Raw genomic sequence first — 21,285 nt, 5'->3', positions numbered from 1 at the left:
CTTAACATTCTGGCATTAATTACCTTAAAATCTTCCATTTTTTCCTCTTATTTCGATCTTGAATTACTTCGAAAAAAAAAACGAGCATTATTATTCAATAAAAAGACAGAAGATCTTTAAGAGAGAGTTTACATCCTGTCGAACATACAATTTACCAGCTCTTTTTTATTTGCAAGAGTTCAGCGACAATTTTTCAACTGATTATTTTTGGAAAATAGTGCATTAAACTATTGTTAAAATTCCTACGGGTCAATTTTCCGTTGTTCTCTTAAAAAAAAAAAAAAAAAAAAAAAAAAAAAAAAAAAAAAAATCGGTTTTTGGGTGGTCTACAACTCCGGAATTCGGTGTGCAAAGGTTCAGCCAGTTTCCAGATTACGGAATTTTTACACATTTTCGCGTATTTTTCGGCTAAATATGGTATACACCTCATACATGTCGATATTTTAGCAAATCTCAGTGCTTTGGCCCACGATTGCAATACTAGGTTCTCTGCATAGATTAGTATCTCATAAATTGTTTAAGCCCGGTTGAAGTTTTCTTTGCTTCAATGGCAGATCAGAGGTGAGAACCATCTGGCTCAAAATAACATATTGGTAATATTTCTTCTTCTAAGAGAGTAATTAAAGAAACACTTAGAAAGCATGAAAGCATAGAAAGCATGATTTTAGCGCCATTATTCCTTATAGCTATTGATAAACATGCATGATTATAATGGAAGATTCAATTAAATTGCTTAGATGAATGATTCGTGCTGCTGATTGAGAGATTTAATCTGGATTATTTATATTATTTTTGATTAACTAGAGTGTTTTTCACAACCCTTTGAACAATTTCTAACTTCTCGGTGTGGCCTTAAAACAGGAATTAATTTCGCATGTTAAATATATACAAATATATATTCAGCCCAGTCAGAAGCTTTTTTCGGGTGGGAGCGGTCCAAAACCACCCACTATTTTCAGGTTTAAATTTACTGAGGAAGACCTACAGAACAATATTAGGGACAAGACCCCCTCCTTATCTTCTTTGCGCACATAGTTAGTGGTCGAAACTGTATTCAATTTTTTCACAAGAATATATAAATTAAGATAGGCTAAACTGTTTGAACTAGAACTATTCATAACAGCTATAATAGAAATAAAGACAGTACAGTAGCTGCCTGCTGATGGTAGCAAAGAAGATTAAATGCTTTACCTGCTCAGGTGGAAGGTGATGCAATTGAAGGTAGACGTGATCCTTTTCTGGTCCACATCCACGGCCCTCCAGAATTTCAAGAGTCATGGATCTTGATACAACGTCACGCGAAGCCAAATCTTTGGCTACAGGAGCATATCTCTCCATAAATCGTTCCCCTTCTGAATTTACTAAAAATCCACCTTCACCTCTGCATCCTTCAGTGATTAGACAACCAGCGCCATAGATTCCTATTTATCAATTAACTGGTTTTAGTAAACACGAAACAATATTGACATGGTAAAACTGTATAGTCACTAGATATATCTGTATCCAAAATGAAGGAATTTTCTCATGTTGCCATGTTTTACAGAAGACAAAAAAGATTTTTTAAGTTTTTAGTGAAAAAAAAGTTTTCTCTTCGTGGTTTTGCACAGGCAAAAATGCGTAGAATCAGAAATAACGTGGCTTACGTTGGTGTACAGTATATAAAATTAAGTTAGGTAGTTTTTAAGCTAGAAATACTTGAACGTAATTTGTCCCCTTTATGATCGATCTCCTAAGCAGTAAATACGCCCCTGGAGAAGCGTACAGATGATTTACTCACTTGGGAATTAATTTTTCATAAGAAGTTAGAGTTGCACCCTTTCGTTTTGGGCATGGTTATATACAAACCATTCTCAAGCTTTATAGCATCATTTTTTTCAACTTTCTTTGTCGCTTATCTTATTATGTTAATCGATTTGGAAATTTGGTAACTGAGATATAAAAACGACAATAGAAGATAAATAAACAACACATGTAAGTGTGACGAAGATACCAAACCTAGGCAGAATCCGGCTTCAATAAAAATATGGAATTTAAGGACACGTCAAACTTAATACCTAAAAGTTTGATATTGGCAATGGGCACCGAGTAGCCAAATTTGCATGAAAAGATACTATGCAACAAAATATCAACACGAAAGGAAATAAAATGTCCCATCATCAAACCAAATTATAATCAAGGAATGTGCAAAAAAAGGCAAATGTTATTATTTATTAGTTGTTTTCTCTAATAACTGTTAGCTACACTTCCGTTGTTGGCCTAAGAAATTGACAGATTATATTTCAAAGATTTTCTTCCTAGGACACACTTCGAAAATAGAAACATCTAGCTTAACATTTTTTTTTTTTTTTTTTTTTTACAATATTTATAAAACAATAAATGAAAAGAAAACCTCTTTAATTGTTGAATTTTAATTCTTAAGGTCAAACCTCTTCTTTTATATGTATAAACTTCTATATTAAAAAAAAAATCTAAATTAATGTAATTGCAACTTCAGCTTTAATAACACTTTAATGCAAAAACCTAAATGCAATACTTGTTTTTGTTTTTACTCGTATGCGTTAGAAAATAATTGAAGCCAAAATTTGCAACATGTCATGAAGCAATTGATGGAGCAGCAAATCTGGCCGCAAGAGAAAGGAAAGTTTCGTATTAACAGGCTAACTGACATACATACATTCAATGCTTTTATACTTATTCACACTCAATCTATTTTCATGGGAATCTGTTTAGCTTTCAAAGAAGAGCAGAGACAACAACTCGCTCTATATCATGTGTAAAGAGCCCCAAGTAGGGGGGCATGGGGAAAAGGCCCTCCGGTTTAAAGCTCAGATCCAATATCCACATTTCATTTGTGATATTAGAACTAAGATTTTCACTCCAAGCCGTCACTCCTCCCAATAATTATAATCTGAAAAAATAAAATGAACATAGAGTTAACAATTCTGAGAGCGTGAAAAGTAGTACAATAATTGTGTTTAAACCAGATATATTTGAAGCGTTAATATGATTACAGATACCTGTGGGATGGAACTGTACAAATTCAAGATCCTGGCTCGGGATTCCAGCGCGAGTAGCCATGGCCATACCATCCCCAGTGCATGTGTGAGCAGATGTGCAGGAGAAATAAGCCCGTCCGTATCCGCCAGTTGCAAGGACCTGCAATTTCAATCACTCAGCTAGTTCGAGCAAATTCACACAAACATAAAAATGGCTGAAACACAGGTTTAAAAAAAAAATGAAGAATTCGAATCAAGACTTTCTATCCCAGTAAAAAAAACAAGAAAATAGAAAAAAAAAAGAATATAAAACACAAACGGCCAAGCCAACATCAGGAGGCCCATACAACATTTACCATGCCACGAAAGATATCCGAAGTAGCATCTGAATTCCAGGTGCCAGGTGAGACAGAAATAGAGGCACAATGCCGAATCCAAACTCATTGTCTGATGGCAGAAGACCCACAAGCGGAAAAGCAATTATTGCTAGATAGGTTAGTTTGACTCGGGCAAACAAAAATCTGCAAAAACTCTGACATAACAAGGCAGTTCAAGCAGAAAACAATAGCGTCTTTATAAGCGACCTGAAGCTTACGTACACCGAGGATATCAAAGCTGCAAATATAAAACAAACCTCAACATAAATTGGTTTTAGTATGTGTTTTTTTTTTGTCCTAATCCAAAAAAAAGTGTACATACATACACGAAAAAGATAGTTTTTCAGAATTTTGAAATTCATGCAAGAAATTTTGGATTAGCATAAAGAGCCAGAAATTTATACTTGGACAATACTTCCTTTAATATTTAGTCAAACTCCAAATAGCAAGCCAAAGAAAAGAAATAAGAAATGCCCACACCTCAGTACTATAGCCTCTAATATCCACTATAGTCTCACAATTATCCCCTCCAACACCTTTAACATCTTTAAACTTAAATTTAATTTAACAATAATTGAAAAAAACAAATAAATGCCTACTCTGGGTTAGACAATAAAAATAAACAATACGGAAATTCTTAAGTTACTTGAAAGACAAAAAACAACTTCGGCAGATGGAATTCCCTTTGTTTTTGCATTATGTAATCTTATCTCTTACAATCTCTGAAGGGTAGTTTTTGGGCCAAACAAACAGTGGAACAATTAAAATCTATATTTTCAAAATTTACAGTGAAATATCTAAATGAGGCTTTAAATTGCTTTTCAATTCTAATTTAAAAATATATTTGCATACACAAAGATTCTTTGTTAACTCTTTATTGGATCTTACTACTCATTGTGAATTATTTCTACTATTATCTAAAATGTGGTTATATCATTTATGTATCACAGGCTATCAGTTAGTAAGAAGAACAATTAATTACAGAAACGCTAAATCTAAAACTCAAAAGCCAAATGGTGAAAACGACGATAATGTTGAGCAGACCAAACAAACAATGTATATCCTTGGAAAAGTAAAAACTGAATTATTATCCTACTCGTACACTCTAAAATCAAAAATTTAAAAATCAATGGCATAGGAAATTAATGTCAATTAAATTATCCATTGTATGTCTCTCAAAAAACCTAAAAATTTGTTGATAGCTTTGAGGTAAAGGGCCAAATGAAGACAATACTCTGGCATGAAAAGCTTTTATCTATTTTAGATAATTTACAAATCGTGATTAATTCTTAAGTTAGTGGCAGTCCCCAAGAAACCAAAAACTAAAAATACAATATCTTAAACCAAAAAAAAAAAAATCTTAAAACAAAAAATTTGGACAAATTAAATTTCGAAACTAAGATTCCTCACGTGGGCTCTTACTACAACTATAGGGTTAATAAAGTCGTCAACAAAGTTAATAAACCGTTTCCCTCATGTGAGTTTGTCTGCTTGATTAAGTTCGGAAGTAGTTAACATTTATTTTAACTTTTCACGAAAGCCAGCTAAGTGTAACCAATATTAACATAGGTGAAATTCGTGTGTGAACGGAACGAACTTTGGGGTATGCACTTTGTAAAAGAGTTTACTGACTTTATTGGCACAATGGGAGCTCTGCATTAGCTTCCAACTTTGTCCCCAAATTATCTTTTTGAATAATGACGAATAGGATATAATTTCCCGTTTGTTAAAATTTGCTTTTTGCTCTTTCAACAGTTGAAGCTAGTGCGATATCTTTTTTTTACTATATTTTCATTTTTATAACACATATTCGTTAAAAAAAAAAATCACTAACCGTATTCTTTGCTCTAAATCGGTGAAGGGAGCCATCTTCAAGACACATGGCAATGATTCCCCTGCATTCTCCCTCCTCCATTAAAAGATCCAAGGCGAAATATTCGACGAAGTAGTTACAATCGTATCGTAAAGATTGTCCATACAAAGTATGCAACAGGGAATGACCAGTTCTATCAGCCACGCAGCAGCACCTGAATTGAAGTGCCAAAAGAAATTTAGAACAACCAAAAACAACCATAAAACTGTAGTACCTTAAGAAAATTAACTATAAATTTAGTTATTAAGTGCAAAGAAACAATTGAGTACAAATACTTTTGCAGGCCGTTTCAATCAAACAATATTCATGATTCGATCTTCTTTTCTAAGATCATAATGCCCTAATTCCTCTCTGCCAGATAAAATCGAAAGGTATCAAGTTACAAAACCTAGATTTTAAGGGATACCTACATTAAAATGAACACTAAAAATCAAAACATAAAAAAACACGGAAAAATGACTCTTGGGTTATTTTTTGAACATATTTTTTCAAGCAAGTGCTGTTTTATTAAGGCTTTCAAGTAAATGAAAAATATGTGCTACCAGGAAACCCAAAAACCTCGATTACCTTGAAACTCGACTGAGAAATAGAAAATGAAATAGAGCAATCAATCACTCAGAATCACAAGTTTAAAGATATTGGGTGTAATATGAATTTTCACCCTAATTAAGGTCTTCTGCGTTGTCATTTCCAGTCTATTTTATTCCTGAGAAATAATCAAGGACACCCTAGACGGTCAATCATTTTGATCAAAAGCTTCCGTCAATCAAATAATTAAAGCATGATTGACCGTCTAGGAACCGATTGAGTCATCCAAACTTTCTATCAATCACCGTTAACGCTTGACTCAAGCGTCAAACAGGTTACTAGATGGTCAATCATGCCTTAATCAATTGATTGACGAAAGCTTTTGATCAAAATGATTGACCGTAAAGGGTGTTCTTTAGGGTGTTTAATATTAGTCCGATTTTCGGGACAAAATACAAGATATCAGAGGCAACGCTGTAGCGTTGCCTATAGTAAAGGCCATACGGCTCCAATGTTTTATTATTACTATTTTTTTCCCCAGAGGCACTTCATATGGAAGGGGTCGTCGTAGAAACTTCAAAGGGGGCTCATTCGATTGGAAATCGAGAGTTCTAGTGCCCTTTTAATAGTCGAAAGTGATTGGAGGGCAACTAGAACAAAGGAGGGCAACTAGGTTTTAAGTTATGCCCTGGGGGCATTAAGGCTTTTGTAGGAGGCGTTTTCGTAGAAATTTAAAAACAGGCACATTCAATTGGAAATTCAAAGGGCTAGTGTCCTTTTTAATAGTCGGAAGTGATTGGAGGATAACTAGCCCACCCCCCTCGCTCATCCTTGCCCAAACATATCTCATCCAAATTTGGTGTTAGCCATTTTGTTCAGCGTAGTTGATTTCCAGATAGAAAATATATTTTTGAGGAGGACAATCCCCCACAACCCTCAGGGCAAAGGTTTTAAGTTTTAAATGAAACTTAAAACGAACAGAAATTAAATAAACAATCAATGCGAACAAACATACAATCTATTAATGTAAATGAATAATTAAATCTTAAAACGAGTGAAACTTAAATTGAATATTCAAATCAAGTTTGAATCGAATAAAAATACCTACAAACAAGAGTTTGGGTATGGTCTCACTGCAGAAGCCTAAAACCTACTGCGTCATTGGCGCTTTACTGAAAACGAATTATATTACAAATGTTTTCTTTTGTACTTAATATTGAAAATAAATATTAAAATTACAGTAAAATTTTGAACTGATGAGCTTTTAGCAATTAATATCATTATGCATCAAATATTCAGTTTAATATATTAGTTCTTTTAAAGATTAGTCAAGACAAATGTAGTTTCACTACAAGCAAAATTTGGATACTGCACCCTTCTTTAACTGTAAAAACCTAAACCCTTCTGCGTCATTGGTGCTTCACTGAAAACGAATTACTCTTATATTACAAATTTATTATTTTCCAGTTCTTACAGCATTGGAAATGAAAATAAAAATTACAGTGAAAAAAAAACTTGAACAGATTGATCTTTCAACAATTAATATATATCTAATATTCAATTTGATTTTGTTTATACTTTCCAAGACTGTTCAAGACTCATAAAGTTTTGCCATTTTTTTTAACTAATCGTGTTAGTTTGTTATGAAAACATTCTATGGCTTCTAGGCATTTCTATTTGAGCGGAAAACTGCACCTCACACTTTGTGAAACATGTATTTTCTTGCATCAAACACCAAAATATAATAAAATGTCAAGTTTCGGAGTGTTCCACCACTCGCAAGCAAGTGCCATTGGTATTTTTGAATCCGCATGGTCAATTTAGGGGGTGGAGGGTAGGCTAATTCTCGCAGCCCCATTCCTTCGTGGTGTGGTTCACATTTTCAACACCTGGCGTCCGGACTATCATATAATCTACCAAGCATACAACTACCCAAAATCAGTATCAATATATAAATGAAACCCAAAACGAACAAAAATTAAAATAAATATTAGAGTAACGAGCATAAATTAATGTGAGTAGGGTTCAAAATGCTTTCTAAAAGCCAGAATATAATTTGTACTTTACTGAAAAAAAATTCAAATGAGTTTACTGAAAAAAATGTGCATTGTCAATTCAATATACATATACTGATATTTATTCCCTAAAGTACTAAATCATTTTGTATTTGTTAAAGTTACAAAAGTAAAAACATTTCAAATAATTGTTTTCCATAAAGCACCAATGACACAGTAGGTCTTAGGCTTCTGAATTGAGGCGATAACAAAACTCTTGTCTGGAATTACTTTTAATCGATTCAAACTTGATTTGCATATTCTTTTTAAGTTTCACTTGTTTTAAGATTTATTTATTCATTTACAATAATATATATTGTATATTTGTTCGCATGGATTGTTTATTTAATTTTTGTTCGTTTTAATTTTCATTTATACTTTAATAGCAAAATATTTCTTTTTGTTCTAAACTATATTTTCATATTCAATCTAAGCATTACTCGCTTTAAGATCTATTTATTCATTTATATTATTACTTGTAAGTTTTTTGCTATGATTGTTTACTTAATTTCTGTTCGTTTTTGGTTTCATTTATTCTTTAATAGTAATTACTGGTCGTTTTGAGTTTGAATTTTAACAGGTATTTGTATTTCCTGAGGTTAACTTTAAAATGGCCTTTACTTTTCTTTGAAAAACTTATTTTTCGGAAAGTTTTTTTTAATTTAAGCAAAAAGTTCATAAATAATTATTCGAAATCAATTTTCCTTTAATGTGTGTTAAACTATTTCTAAGAAAACACAATGACTCTTTCATAAAAAAAAAAAAAATTAAGAGAACCTCTTCAATGGTTATATAAATTGTAAGTTTGAGATTGTAGGCTAGGACAGAAGTACTCACTTTTTGGTACATCTTCTTTCGAAGGTGAATTATTCTAAAAGCCTCTAGGGAAGGCTTTCGATAAAATGCAACTTCTATTTTAATTACTCTATTTGTGGTTCTCATAATGACTATTTCTGTAAATTAGAAGTGAATAATAAAGCCAAAAATATGGGGTAGAGAGAGAGAAAACTAAATATGCGTTGAACGAAATTTGAATGCTGTAAATGGTCAGGTTTTGGTTGATATAAAGACTGTTTTTTTGCACATACTAACTAGTTCATTGTCAACCCGAGGTGGCATATGTACCACAGGTCAACGGGAACACAAACCCCTGAGGCTAGCTCTTTCTTTCTTGTTTTTTCTCATTAGTTGTTAGCGCGTGTATTTCTTTTAGAAACTCCTCAGACATCAAGACATGAGAGCAAACATGTCCTTCTGGTAGAAAACCCATTCTGAGAGAAATACCATCAAAAGTTCAGAACACTCCTTTACAAAAGCTTTAAGTCCAGTTAATGAAATTGTATCTGCTTAATTTTTTCTTCAACCGTTATTGACAGTGAAAACCAATAAGTAGGATAGGCTAATTTACCTGTTAGGAGAAGTGGTTAATTAGGATGAAACCGAATTTCTATTGCTAAGCAATAGAGGATTGTACAGTTCTCATTTTGAGCATTCGAAAGTGGGAAATATTTTGCTAATTGACAGAAAACCAACAAATTTTGGTTTCTTAGAGAAGAGGTTGATTACACTCTCAGGTCACCATAGTGTGTTTACGTGATGTAAAAAAGAAAAAGAATTGATATACCTGTGTGCCTGCCCCCCCTTTCCAAAATTGTAAGACTGCCCACCAAAAGCTCTCTGGTAGATCTTGCCATCTGAAGTTCGACTGAATGGCATGCCATAATTCTCTAATTCAACAACAGCTTCTGGTGCTTCTCTTGTCATGTAATGAATGGCATCCTGATCCCCGAGCCAATCGGAACCCTTGACAGTGTCGTACCTTAAATTAAAGCATAAATAATAATAGTTGGATATGGAAGTTCATATTAGAAACACTTTTCCAACAAAACCAATTTTAAGTCGAAATCAAAACATCCTGAATCAACTGGTTAAACAAGAGATATCACTGTATGTCTTTTTTTTTTTTTTTTTTTTTTTTTTTTTTTTTTTTTTTTTTTTTTGCAATGCAACCATGTAACTTAATAATTGCTCAACGCTTTATTGTTTGGAACGTGTTATGATTTTGTGCAGCCGTTGCAAGTTTTGAAGATTGATCAAGATATAGAGTTTATGACTTTGAAGTATATCAATTACAAGCCTTTATATTCTTATACAAAACGTTTGTGATATTCCCATAAATAAAATTTTTACATTCCAATCTCTTTAATAGTGATATAAATAGGCAATTGCAATAAAAGAGTGAAGCTACATTATGTTTAAATTAACGACTTTAAATGATTTCGCTAACTCATTTGCTGACAATGCTACTCTTGTGCAAAACATAATGCAGAGAGTTCAATTGAGGGCAAGGAGCCCGTGTCCCCCCATATATTTTGAACATCCCCTTTCTGGCTGTATTTCCGTTGAAAAGTGCTCTTTTTGGTATTTTCGTTGAAAACAAACAACAAATTTGCCCCCCCTAGATAATGGAAAAAATACATTTTACCCCACTCCCTCAATTACTATGAATTGACACTACTGCATCAATATAAAAGTTACAGAAAAAGCCTACTGTTAGTTTTAAATTCTGTTAAATTACACATAAACCAAAATGGAAACCATTGCTTTGGGCTGTTACAAAATTAAACCATGTATCTGAATAAAATTTCACAAAGCTTATTCAATAGATGGGGCCTTAGCTTCAATATTTTTAGAATGCTAAGATATATATGCGATTAAAAATCTACAGGATGATTGAAAACACCCTCTATTTTGACGTTCTAGGATCACAAAAAATTTACTCTTCACAATAGGCACAGAAGTTCAGCGATTATGGTAAGATCAGACATACACACAGATGATAGTAAAACTTTCAGTCTGTAATAACAGTGTTGGAGAATCAATGAAGTGCTTGCACTTGCAGCAATGAGTGTAAAACTCTTTGATGGATTTCAGCAGCTCCCTTCACCTCTCCCAATATTTTTCACCAATTTTGGACATCCCCTTCAAAACCGAAACAGTTTACATGAATACAAAGACAGAACTGAAAAACCATTTAGCAAGGCTTCTTTGTCAATCCTGAAATAACACTAAACAGCAGTGCTTCTCAAAGTCCCATTCATCTTGTTTCATTCCCACTTGAAATGATATGTCTAGTCAGGCACAAAAATTGTGACAAACTTTTTCAAAAAGAGAAGGAGAGACTTTAAGAAAGAAACAAGCAAACGGGACAAGATTAGAAAAGTTAAGCTTTTTCTAAATGACTGCTATCTATACCCTCTAGAATTTTCTAAACCCAAAAAATTATGAACCATTATTAATTTATGCAAAACACAAAAAAATAGTAATAACAACCTGGTAATCCAGTTTATCTTGTGTTTTTTTTTTGTTTTTTCATGACGCTTTCAACAGCAACAGCAACCTCTTAAGAAAATTGAAATATATTTTCTTGTGATTATTATTTCTTCTAAACAGCAGTTGTACTAAACCAATTCTGCTCAAGTCATCCTCAGGGCTATACTGTGGTGTTTACCCTCCCCATAATATAGAGCAGATGGTTTGATATCATCGATTCTTCCTTCTTGTTTTTAGTTTTATTTTTGTGTTTTAAAGCTTTTTCGAATAGGCAATGATTAGAAGTCCTCCAAAAAAAAAGTCCCCCCAGATCCCAAATCAAATTCCAGTGAAAATGTCATAGTGAAAGATACCCATCCTGGCTGGTCAAGCACCCTATCTCAAAGTTCTAATGATAGCTCCAATTCGGAAAATAGGACCATGATAAGTGTAAGGGCTAATGTAACCATAATCAATGATAATGGGTTTCAAGAGGTCCTTTCTAGAAGTCCTAAAAAAAGTATAAAAATCTCCCCAATTAACAGCATTTCCCCTCTCCCTGCCCAAGAATCTCCCTCCAAAAACTTAGGAAATTAACTTAAAATTATTCCTACCCCCTTTGAAATAAAAATGATCAATGCAATAAGAGTTGCAATTTTTAAATTGCTAAAATCAATGTTCTCTCTTAACATCAACCGTGATGGATCTCTGCTAATAGCTGTAGAAGATCAGAAATCAGCAGATACAATAATTAACCTTAAATCCCTTCTGAATACCCCAATTAGTGCATCTAATTGGAACCCAAAACAATCACCAACAAAAATAGTAGTTTATAATGTTCCCCCAGAGATATCTACTCAGGAGTTAAAAGAAGGGCTCTCAGATAGGGCTGGAAACATAATCCCAGTTGAGGATGTTACCCAACTTGGAAAACCTAACTCGAATGGCCTAAAAACTAGTAGATCCTTCTTATTCATACTAAAGGATAAAATTGATATCCCAGAAAAATTATTCCTATTTGGGCAAATCAAACCACACAAGGAATACAAACCTAAGCCTATTCAGTGTCAGAAGTGTTTCAAACTGGGACACACGACAAACAAATGCAATGAAATTCTCCAAGATTTTAGTAATTGTAAATCTTTCCATCCTAAAGAGCTGACAACTTGCAACAACACTCAGCCTACATGCATCAATTGCAAAGGCCCACATGAATCTACAAATAAATCATTATGCCCTGCATACAAGAAAAGAGCTCTAACACTCCAAATATCAACAGAGAAGGCCATCCCATACCCCTTTGCAGCAATGGAAGCAAATGCTGCCCAACAATACCAAATAAAGCCTGTAATGAAACCAACCAAAACCCCCAAGTCAAATGCCCCCAATGAATCCAGCACCCCAGAGAAAACACCAGCTTCTAAGCCCCCTAGCTCAAATCCCTCTCAGAAGGACTCACCAGGCCAACAAGCCTCCTTTTCCGGTGCGATGAGGCCAGCCTGGCCCTCCCTCCCAAGAAGAAACAAACCAGAAACACTACCAGGAATCAATCCCTTAACCAACAAACAGGATGCACTACCAAAAATGCAATCCCCAAATATATGCTTATTCATTCTAAACTGTAATGCAGTTCAGGCCATGAACATACATCAACTACAGAAAACAAAAATTATTGCAGAATTGGAAAAAATATACATCTCAGATGATATGCTCATTCAAGCAAAAAAAGATCTTTCTTTACTTTTAACAAAGCTGAATATTGATACACAGTCATATGAAGAATAAATCAACAACACAACATTTATCAATACTCCAATGGAATGTAAGATCACTCACAGAAAATAAGCTAACTGAACTAATATCATGTATGAATAATAATTCCATTAATATTGCTTGCCTCCAGGAAACTCATTTAACCCAAAATCAAAAAATTAAGTCTCTGGGATATACTATCCTGAGAAAGGATAGATCTTCAGAGAGAAAAGGAGGTGGTATAGCTTTATTAGTTAATAATAATATAAAATTTTGTGGCATCAAATTTCCAGATTTTGAAAATGATGTTGATGTAATTGGTATAAGTGTTTGGCTGAATAATTTAAAAACCTACATAATAAGCTTTTATAACCCTAATGGCCAAACTACAGATGCCAAGGATTTCTTTAATTATATAAATAATTCTAATATGTTAAAAAATATCATTATTTGTGGTGATTTCAATGCCCACAGCCTTTTGTGGGGGAATAAACCAGCAAATAAAGCTGTTAAATTTATTGAGTATATGACTTCAAATAAAAATGAATTAGCTGTTGCTGCCCCTCCAAACCTGAATACCTATTTTAACCCCAAAAGTGGCAAATTCTCCACAATTGACCTACAAATTGTGTCTTTAAATTTTTGGAACAAAATTTACATAAATAAAATTGATAGTCTATGTACAGACCACTTTGCTATAGTTTGCTCCCTAAATGAACCTGCTGAAACTTCATTTCATACCTCCAAATATATCAACACTAAAGCAAATTGGTCTATTTTCCAAAATAAGCTAAATGATGAAATTACAAGTTTCACCCAAAGTTCATGCATTTCTAACACAACAGTTAACACACATGCTGAAGCCTTGACATCTTTACTAATAAATACAGCTAATCATGCTATTCCCAGGACAACACCTAAGAAAACATTCCCTAAACAAATTCCTAAAGCATGGTGGACAAATGAGTGCCTAAATAAATGGAGGATAAAAAAGGCAGCTAGGACAGAATTTATAAAAAAAACCAACACCTACTACATATTTAAAAAAATTACAAGCAGAATCTAATCTAAAAAGGACTATAATAGATGCTAAATATAAATACTGGAATAATTTTGCAAATAATCTCTCCAGAGAAATGCATGAGCCAATTATACATAAAGTCATAAGCCACATATGTGGGAAAAAGACTTCTCCCAACCCACTCCTGTATGAGCTTATACATAATAATACCCATTATGACAATGATAATGAAAAGGCTAATCTATTTGCAACTCTTTTTGTTAATAAGCTAACATCAGATAATCAAAGCAAACTGTCCACAATTCCTATGAATCATAGTTACCAACCACGCCCAGGATCCGAGTACATAACCAATCCATTTTCAATCCAGAAATTGAATAATGCAATACATCATATTAGGACCAAAACTAGCAGCAGCTATGACAATATACACCCTACATGGATAAAGAATCTCACACCTTCATACAAACATGAACTGCTAAATTGTTATAATCACGCTTGGGCATCTTCTAGGTTCCCCAATATATGGAAATGTTCGTCCCTTCTACCAATCCTAAAGAAAAATAAACCAAAAGATAACCCTGTGTCTTATGGGCCCATAATGATTACACCTGTGATGGGGAAAATAATGGAGAAAATGATTTATCACAGACTCCTCTGGTTTGTTGAGAATAATAACATGATCCCACGCACTCAAACTGGATTCAGGAAATACCACTTCTCAACAGATGCTTTCATTTTGCTAACAAATGCAATAAATGAATCTTTCTCAAATAATAATATCCTAGTAGCAGCTTTCCTAGATTTTGAAGGAGCATATGACAATGTGAACCACCAAATCCTGTTAAATAAACTTGCAAACATTGGAGTACCTCCTAAGCTAGTATCCTTTATTAAATCCTTCATATAAGTGCGAAGTTTCATTGTTTGTGTTGGTTAAGCCTCTTCACCCCAAAAGACAATATCCAAAGGCCTAGCTCAGGGAGCAGTCCTCAGTTGCCTCCTATTTGCCCTATATCTCTGGGACATGAACCTACCCCACACGAATCTACAATATGCTGATGATCTGGTGCTATGGTCATCTGGCAACACCTTTCAGATAGCACAGTCAAATCTGCAAAAGTCACTTTTCCAGTTTGAAAAATTCTCTCAACATTCAGATTTACCCATTGCACCCACCAAGTCAAAAATAATCCAATTTCACCGGAAGCGAAACCATGTTAATGCAAAACTAACTCTAAATAAAACAACTATTCCAGAAAATAATAATATTAATTACCTAGGTCTCATGCTTGACCAAAAACTTAATTTCCACCTCCCCAGTTCAAACACCAGAAAAAAATGTTATAGAAAAGCAAATATACTAAAAAGACTTCTTTCCACACCCTGGGGTTGTAAGGGGAAAACCTTACTCCAGTTTTATAAATCACATATAAGACCCCATATTGACTATGGGCTCATTGTCTATGGTGCATGTGCAAAGACCCAGATGCAAAAAATTGAAACAACACAAAATGATATAATACGTCTCATATTTGGTCTTAGGAAACCCACAAGCACCAAGTCTCTGCTTATGGAGAGTGGATTAACAACAATAAGGGAGAGACGTAGCTTTCTCTTTATAAAACATCTTACAAAAATTGAATCACACACATTACATAATTGGTTAAGAAATCCAGCCATGTATAGAGGTATTGCAGATGATTATGCCAATATTCAAAAGAAGTTCCCTGTACCAGCAAAGTCTATTGCACCTACTTTCCCCCAATCCCCTCAATGGAATTGGTGATGTTCCATAATAAATACTGAATTTTCAAAATGGAATAAAGATTTAACCCCAATTGCTTTTGTCCAGAAAAAATTTGCAGAACTTAATACAATTACTTATAAAAATCACTTCCAAATATTTTTTGATGGGTCAAAAATGAATGAGAAGGTTGCAAGTGGTGTTTTCCTTCCTCACCTTAAAATTGCAATGGGAGAGAGATTATTTAATAATTTATCTATAATTTCTGCTGAGTTAAATGCCATAATCATGGCATTAGAACACCTTAAGCAAAACGAATCTTTGATTGAAAAATCGAATAATATTATCATCTATTCCGACTCTTTATCATGCCTTGAGTTGCTGGCCTCAGCTCCTGAATATAAGTTGGACATTGACACTTATCATTGTCACAGTATTATTGATAATCTTGCTTCAAGTGGCATAAAAACTTACTTTCAGTACATTCCTAGCCACTCTGGCATAAGTGGCAATCATCAGGTTGATGAAATAGCAAAAAATGCTATAAATATTGACCAGCCAAGTGGGAGACCAATCCCAATTAGAGACATTTACCGATGGAGGCTATCAGATATTCATTTTAATAAGATTAATCCTATCCTTTCCCCCTTTCCCAATAAGTGTCTTTCTAAAATTTATCATAGAATTCGTTCTGGAACAAATGGACTAAATTTCCTTGCATTCTCATATAAGATTTCTAATTCAAGTGTTTCAATTCCCCTGTCCCCTCTTAGCAGGCATTGTAATATGAATAATGAAACAATTGACCATTGCCTATTTGAATGTAATATGCTGACGTCTGCACAACATACCTTGCTTTCTAAACTGTTAAAATAATTTAAACACCACAAAATCCCACTATCAGCCAAGAGCCTAGCCAACTATACCTGCACACAGAGCATAGAAATCGACATCTATCATCTTATATTTGAGCTCCTTGATACGAAAGACCTGCTGAAATGTATCTTTATGTATATAATAAAGACGAGACAATCAGGCCTGTAGCTCTGTAGTCCACAAAGGGAAGTAAAAGGAAAAGGGCTAAATAATCTTACTGAAAAGTTTGCTTTGCTGTTAAATTGACAAAGGAAGAAGTTAAGCTTTTTCTAAATGACTGCTATCTATGCCCTTTAGAATTTTCTAAACCCAAAAAATTATGAACCATTATTAATTTATGCAAAACACAAAAAATAGTAATAACAACCTGGTAATCCAGTTTATCTTGTTTTTTTTTGTTTTTTTTTTTTTAAGTGTATATTGTTCTATACAAACTCTTTTGGCAAATTTCTTTGTTTCAACCTCTTGTTTATTTGCTGTCAATAGGTTTCTGACTTTCAGTCCCTCCTATTTCATCTAGTTAGTGTCATTTTTCTCTACTTTCCAGCAGTTCTTGTTCCTCTTTAATCATTCAATCTTTTTCAATCGAACAGTTTGTGGTAATGAACTGTAAGTAAGGAGCAACCCGGCTCAATAGTAACCAAAACTCTAAAAACTGTAATTTTGATACCCATAGATACATCAAAAGAATCAAATTTTTATGCTGATTTCAAATACACACGTTTCATCAAGTTTAGTATTACCAATTAAAAGTTACGCGCCTAAGAAAATTTGTCTTATTTTCGAAAAAAGGGGGAAACAACCTCTAAATGTCATACGACTTTAATGAGAATCACACCATCAGATTCAGCGTATCAGAACCCTACTATAGAAGTTTCAAGCTCCTATCTGCAAAAATGTGGAATTTTGTATTTTTTTGCCAGAAGAAAGATCCAGCTAATCCAGCTATCAAGAGAAGCTTTCACGAAATCTTTATGTACAAATAACTATGACATTTTTGTGGTACCGTAGTGATTTTTTAGTGAGTCTATTGTGGAAACAGACATGGTGACACTTATAAAACTCCTATCTGCAAAAATGTGGAATTTTGTATATTTGCCAGAAGAAAGATCGATGCATGTTTTTTTTTTTTTTTTTTTTTTTTTTTTTTTTTTTTTATTTCCGCAGGGTTGATTGTATCAATCCACTAGTCCTAGAATATCGGGAAAGGGGTCATTTGAATGGAAATTAAAAGTTCTAGTGTTCTTTTTAAGTGACCAAAAAAATTGGAGGGCAACTTGGATCCCTCCCCCGCTCATTTTTCCCGAAGTCACCCAATCAAAATTTTGAGATAGCCATTTTGTTCAGCATAGCCGAAAATTGTCTTTGAGGATGACTTAATCCCCAACAGTTCCCAGGGGAAGGGCTGCAAGTTATGAACTTTGCCCATTGTTTACATACAGTATTGGTTAATGGAAAGTATACAGACATTTCAGGAAGAATTTTTTTTTGGTGGGGGAAAGGGTTGGAGGAAGAATTACGGGGTAGTATTTTTCTATGGAGGATGTTTCCTTGGGGGAAGGGACATTTCTGTGAAGGGGGCGCCGGATTTCCCAGCATTATTTAAAAAAAGATCAGAAATTAAATAAACAAGTTTTTTCAACTGAAAGTAAGGAGCAACATTAAAACTTAAAACAAACAGAGATTATTACGTATATGAGGGGGTTCGCCCCCTAGTCAATACCTCGCCCTTTATACTAAAGTTTTTTTTAGTACTTTCAAAAGAGCTATCTATTCTAATTAACCGGCATTTGTGATTCAGGGGTTTGTGGTTCGAACAAAATTCGAACTTTAGCGTAAAGAGCGAGGTACAGACTAGAGACTCCCTAATATACGTAATAAAAACATACAAATATAGAAGTTCGTTACATAAGTTAATTCGTAAGTTATGTCAGAAAATAATTTCGAGAAAGCCATTTAGCCGAAACAAGTAAAATTAATATGCAAATTTCATTCTAATTATTCATTTATGGTGAGCCAAAATCAAAGCTGCATTAATTAAAAAACGTTCAGAAATAAAAAAAAAAACAAGTTTTTTTAAGTGAAAGTAAGGAGCAACATTAAAATTTAAAACGAACAGAAATTATTACATATATGAAAGGGGCTGTTCCCTTCTCAACGCCTCGCTCTTTATGCTAAAGTTTGACTCTGTCACAAAACTTTATTTTTTAAAACAAAAAAAAACTTTAGCGCATTGAGGAGGGGACAGCCCCTTTCATATACGGAATAATTTCTGTTTGTTTTAATTTCTAATGTTGCTCCTTATTTTCACTTAAAGAAACTTGTTTTTTTTATTTAATTTCTTGAATTAGAATAACACTAAGACAATCCTAGAGAAGAAATTCACAAAAATATCATTTTCATATGAAACTACTTACATATGCCACCTCCAATCATCACTTTCCATATTTCCAAGGGCAGCATTGATACCTCCTTGTGCAGCAACAGTATGAGAACGAGTTGGAAATAGTTTTGTAACAACCGCTGTTTTAAAACCTTCTTGTACTAGACCAAATGCAGCTCGAAGGCCTGCACCACCAGCACCAACAACCACTGCATCATAAGTGTGATCAATTATTGTGTAGTCTCTTTTTGACTGAAAGTCAAAACATAAATAGCTTCAATTTAATCTTATTTGATTCCAGAAATGAAAGACTGTTATGGGGTACTTGTATGATATATCCCCTACCACTCACATTGTTCATTCATTGGCACATTATAGAACTTTTTTTTTGTTAGTTTCTTTCAGCTTAGCATGAAACAAGACAAAAAGAAGTGACAGAATAGATGGAAAATATATGTTGGGCTATATATTTCAACAGTCGGGCGGGGGGGGGATATTTGAACAGTCTGAAGTAGGAAAACATTTCTTACTTCATAATATGCAAAAATAATAGTACCTAGTGCATTAGGCATGCAGACCCGCTATATTCCCGCCCCCCCCGATGTGCAAATATATTGCCCTAATTTGTTTCTAAAGTATTATGTTTTTATCATACTTAGGTATATTTTATTAGGATTGAGCATCAGAGAAACATATTAGAAGAATATTAGGTATGGGCTATATTATACAAGTATCATTATGGTTTGCAATATGTGTTGATAAAATTAAAACAAAGTACAAGTTAAAATTTGTCAAGCTCTTTACCTAGCCATTCTCCTCTTACTTAGGCCTTTGGCCCTAGTTGATACACTTCACTTTCCTTTGGTCTCACTTGTCTAGCATAAATCGTGTTAAATTACATGAAAGTGTTGGCTCTTAACTGTGGTGGTTGCTGATACACATAGATGTCATTGTATTGACTTTGCTAAACTCAAGCATTTTTCTTAGAACTCACTGCTGTAGTTGCTCAGGAAAATACACAAAAATATTTATGCAATGCCATTTTTGCAAACACCAACTTTACTATGACATCACATTACCATTTCTTTTTTTATCAAGACTTTTACTCCATATTGTGCATTCTTCTGGTTAAAAAATGATTTGGCAAAAATTTCAGATTTCTAGCTAGAATTGTTTAGCTGTAAGCACAGTTTCGTAAATAGATAAATGGGCAATCAGTTTATATAAATATACATAAAACATATCTTTTGTGACTAAAATGGAGCATAAAAAGTAGCCTATATACTTTTTTTTCAGACAAATAAGCTAAAAGATAAATATGTAAAAATTTATCAAGACTAATTTTAGAACCATAAGATTTAAAAAGATGATAAAAATATGTAAATTACTAGCAAAAAGAAACAAAAAACATCAACCTATACTAAAAAAACAAAAAAAAACTAGAAATGGGACATCAGGATAATAAGCAAACAAGAGCTAAAGGCCTGGGCTACCAACCATAACAAGCAGGGCTATATCTGCAAGTGCTGAAGGCCCAGACCTCTTTGTGAGGGCCAAAGGCCTAAACAAGCGGAGAAAGGCAACAAAAGACTGGCCAAGCTGGCTCTTTTGCTTGTGTATGCTTGTGATACATATAAGGTGTGTTCAGAAAACTAATGTGTAATTTATGATTTCACAGATTGCATTAATATGATTTTCACAATATATTTGTTTTGTTGTTTATAACTATGTTTGAAAAGTATCTATGCATTGCTAGCCATATTGGCAAACAATAGTGTCAGTTAAAACAAAAGGAGTCATTTTGTGACCACTTCTTTATAACTAAAGAATTCTAAAAGCATAGGGGAAAGTCACAACAAGTAAAATTTAGAGGTCTGGACCTTTAGACACTGAACTATGCTGAAAATATCTTAAACCTCAGCTGACCACTGTCATCCACTGAGGAACATTTGTCTGTAGTTAATTGTGAATACTAAAAATGCATCTAAGAGTCAAATTCTTATTTCCAGCTGGTCTCAAGCTACAAACATCTGAACAAGACAAGCATATGGCTCACTCTGATTTGTTTAAAATAAAATAGGAAGAATACAGGTATAAAGATATGATCTTTCAACAGATGCAATATAGCTGGAATTAGACAATCACACCATCAATTTAATCCTCCACCACAGGCTACAAATAACTGCAGCCACTGGATAAAACCATATTTACAAAATTCAAGCTTCACTACAACAGAGCAATTTTGAACTGGATGGTAAATAGCCATATTCACTGAATTTTACTATAGACAACAATATGTTAGGATTCAATATTCCCAGGACTTCACCATTTGACAATAGCATGTTCATTGATGGTTAACATACACT

The 21,285-nt window shown here is 33.6% G+C and overlaps 1 protein-coding gene across 1 annotated transcript in view; it reads right to left on the bottom strand.

Moving 5' to 3' along the window:
• The window catches only part of SdhA (succinate dehydrogenase, subunit A (flavoprotein)), a 48,849-nt gene that overhangs the window by 19,073 nt on the left and 8,491 nt on the right, over positions 1–21,285 (bottom strand). Inside the window, exons 2-6 of the mRNA XM_089089557.1 lie at positions 18,954–19,171; positions 9,453–9,647; positions 5,208–5,400; positions 3,018–3,156; positions 1,192–1,421 (exon numbers count right to left, since the gene is read on the bottom strand). Of these exons, the coding sequence (XP_088945683.1) occupies positions 1,192–1,421; positions 3,018–3,156; positions 5,208–5,400; positions 9,453–9,647; positions 18,954–19,171 (975 nt within the window). The remainder of the gene's footprint in view (positions 1–1,191; positions 1,422–3,017; positions 3,157–5,207; positions 5,401–9,452; positions 9,648–18,953; positions 19,172–21,285) is intronic.

The sequence above is a fragment of the Artemia sp. Qi Xiang Cuo genome, chromosome 5 (genome assembly GCF_049724085.1).
Source record: "Artemia sp. Qi Xiang Cuo chromosome 5, ASM4972408v1, whole genome shotgun sequence".
In the NCBI taxonomy this organism is placed as follows: Eukaryota; Metazoa; Arthropoda; class Branchiopoda; order Anostraca; family Artemiidae; genus Artemia; species Artemia sp. Qi Xiang Cuo.
This window is presented reverse-complemented; position numbering and strand designations above follow the sequence as displayed.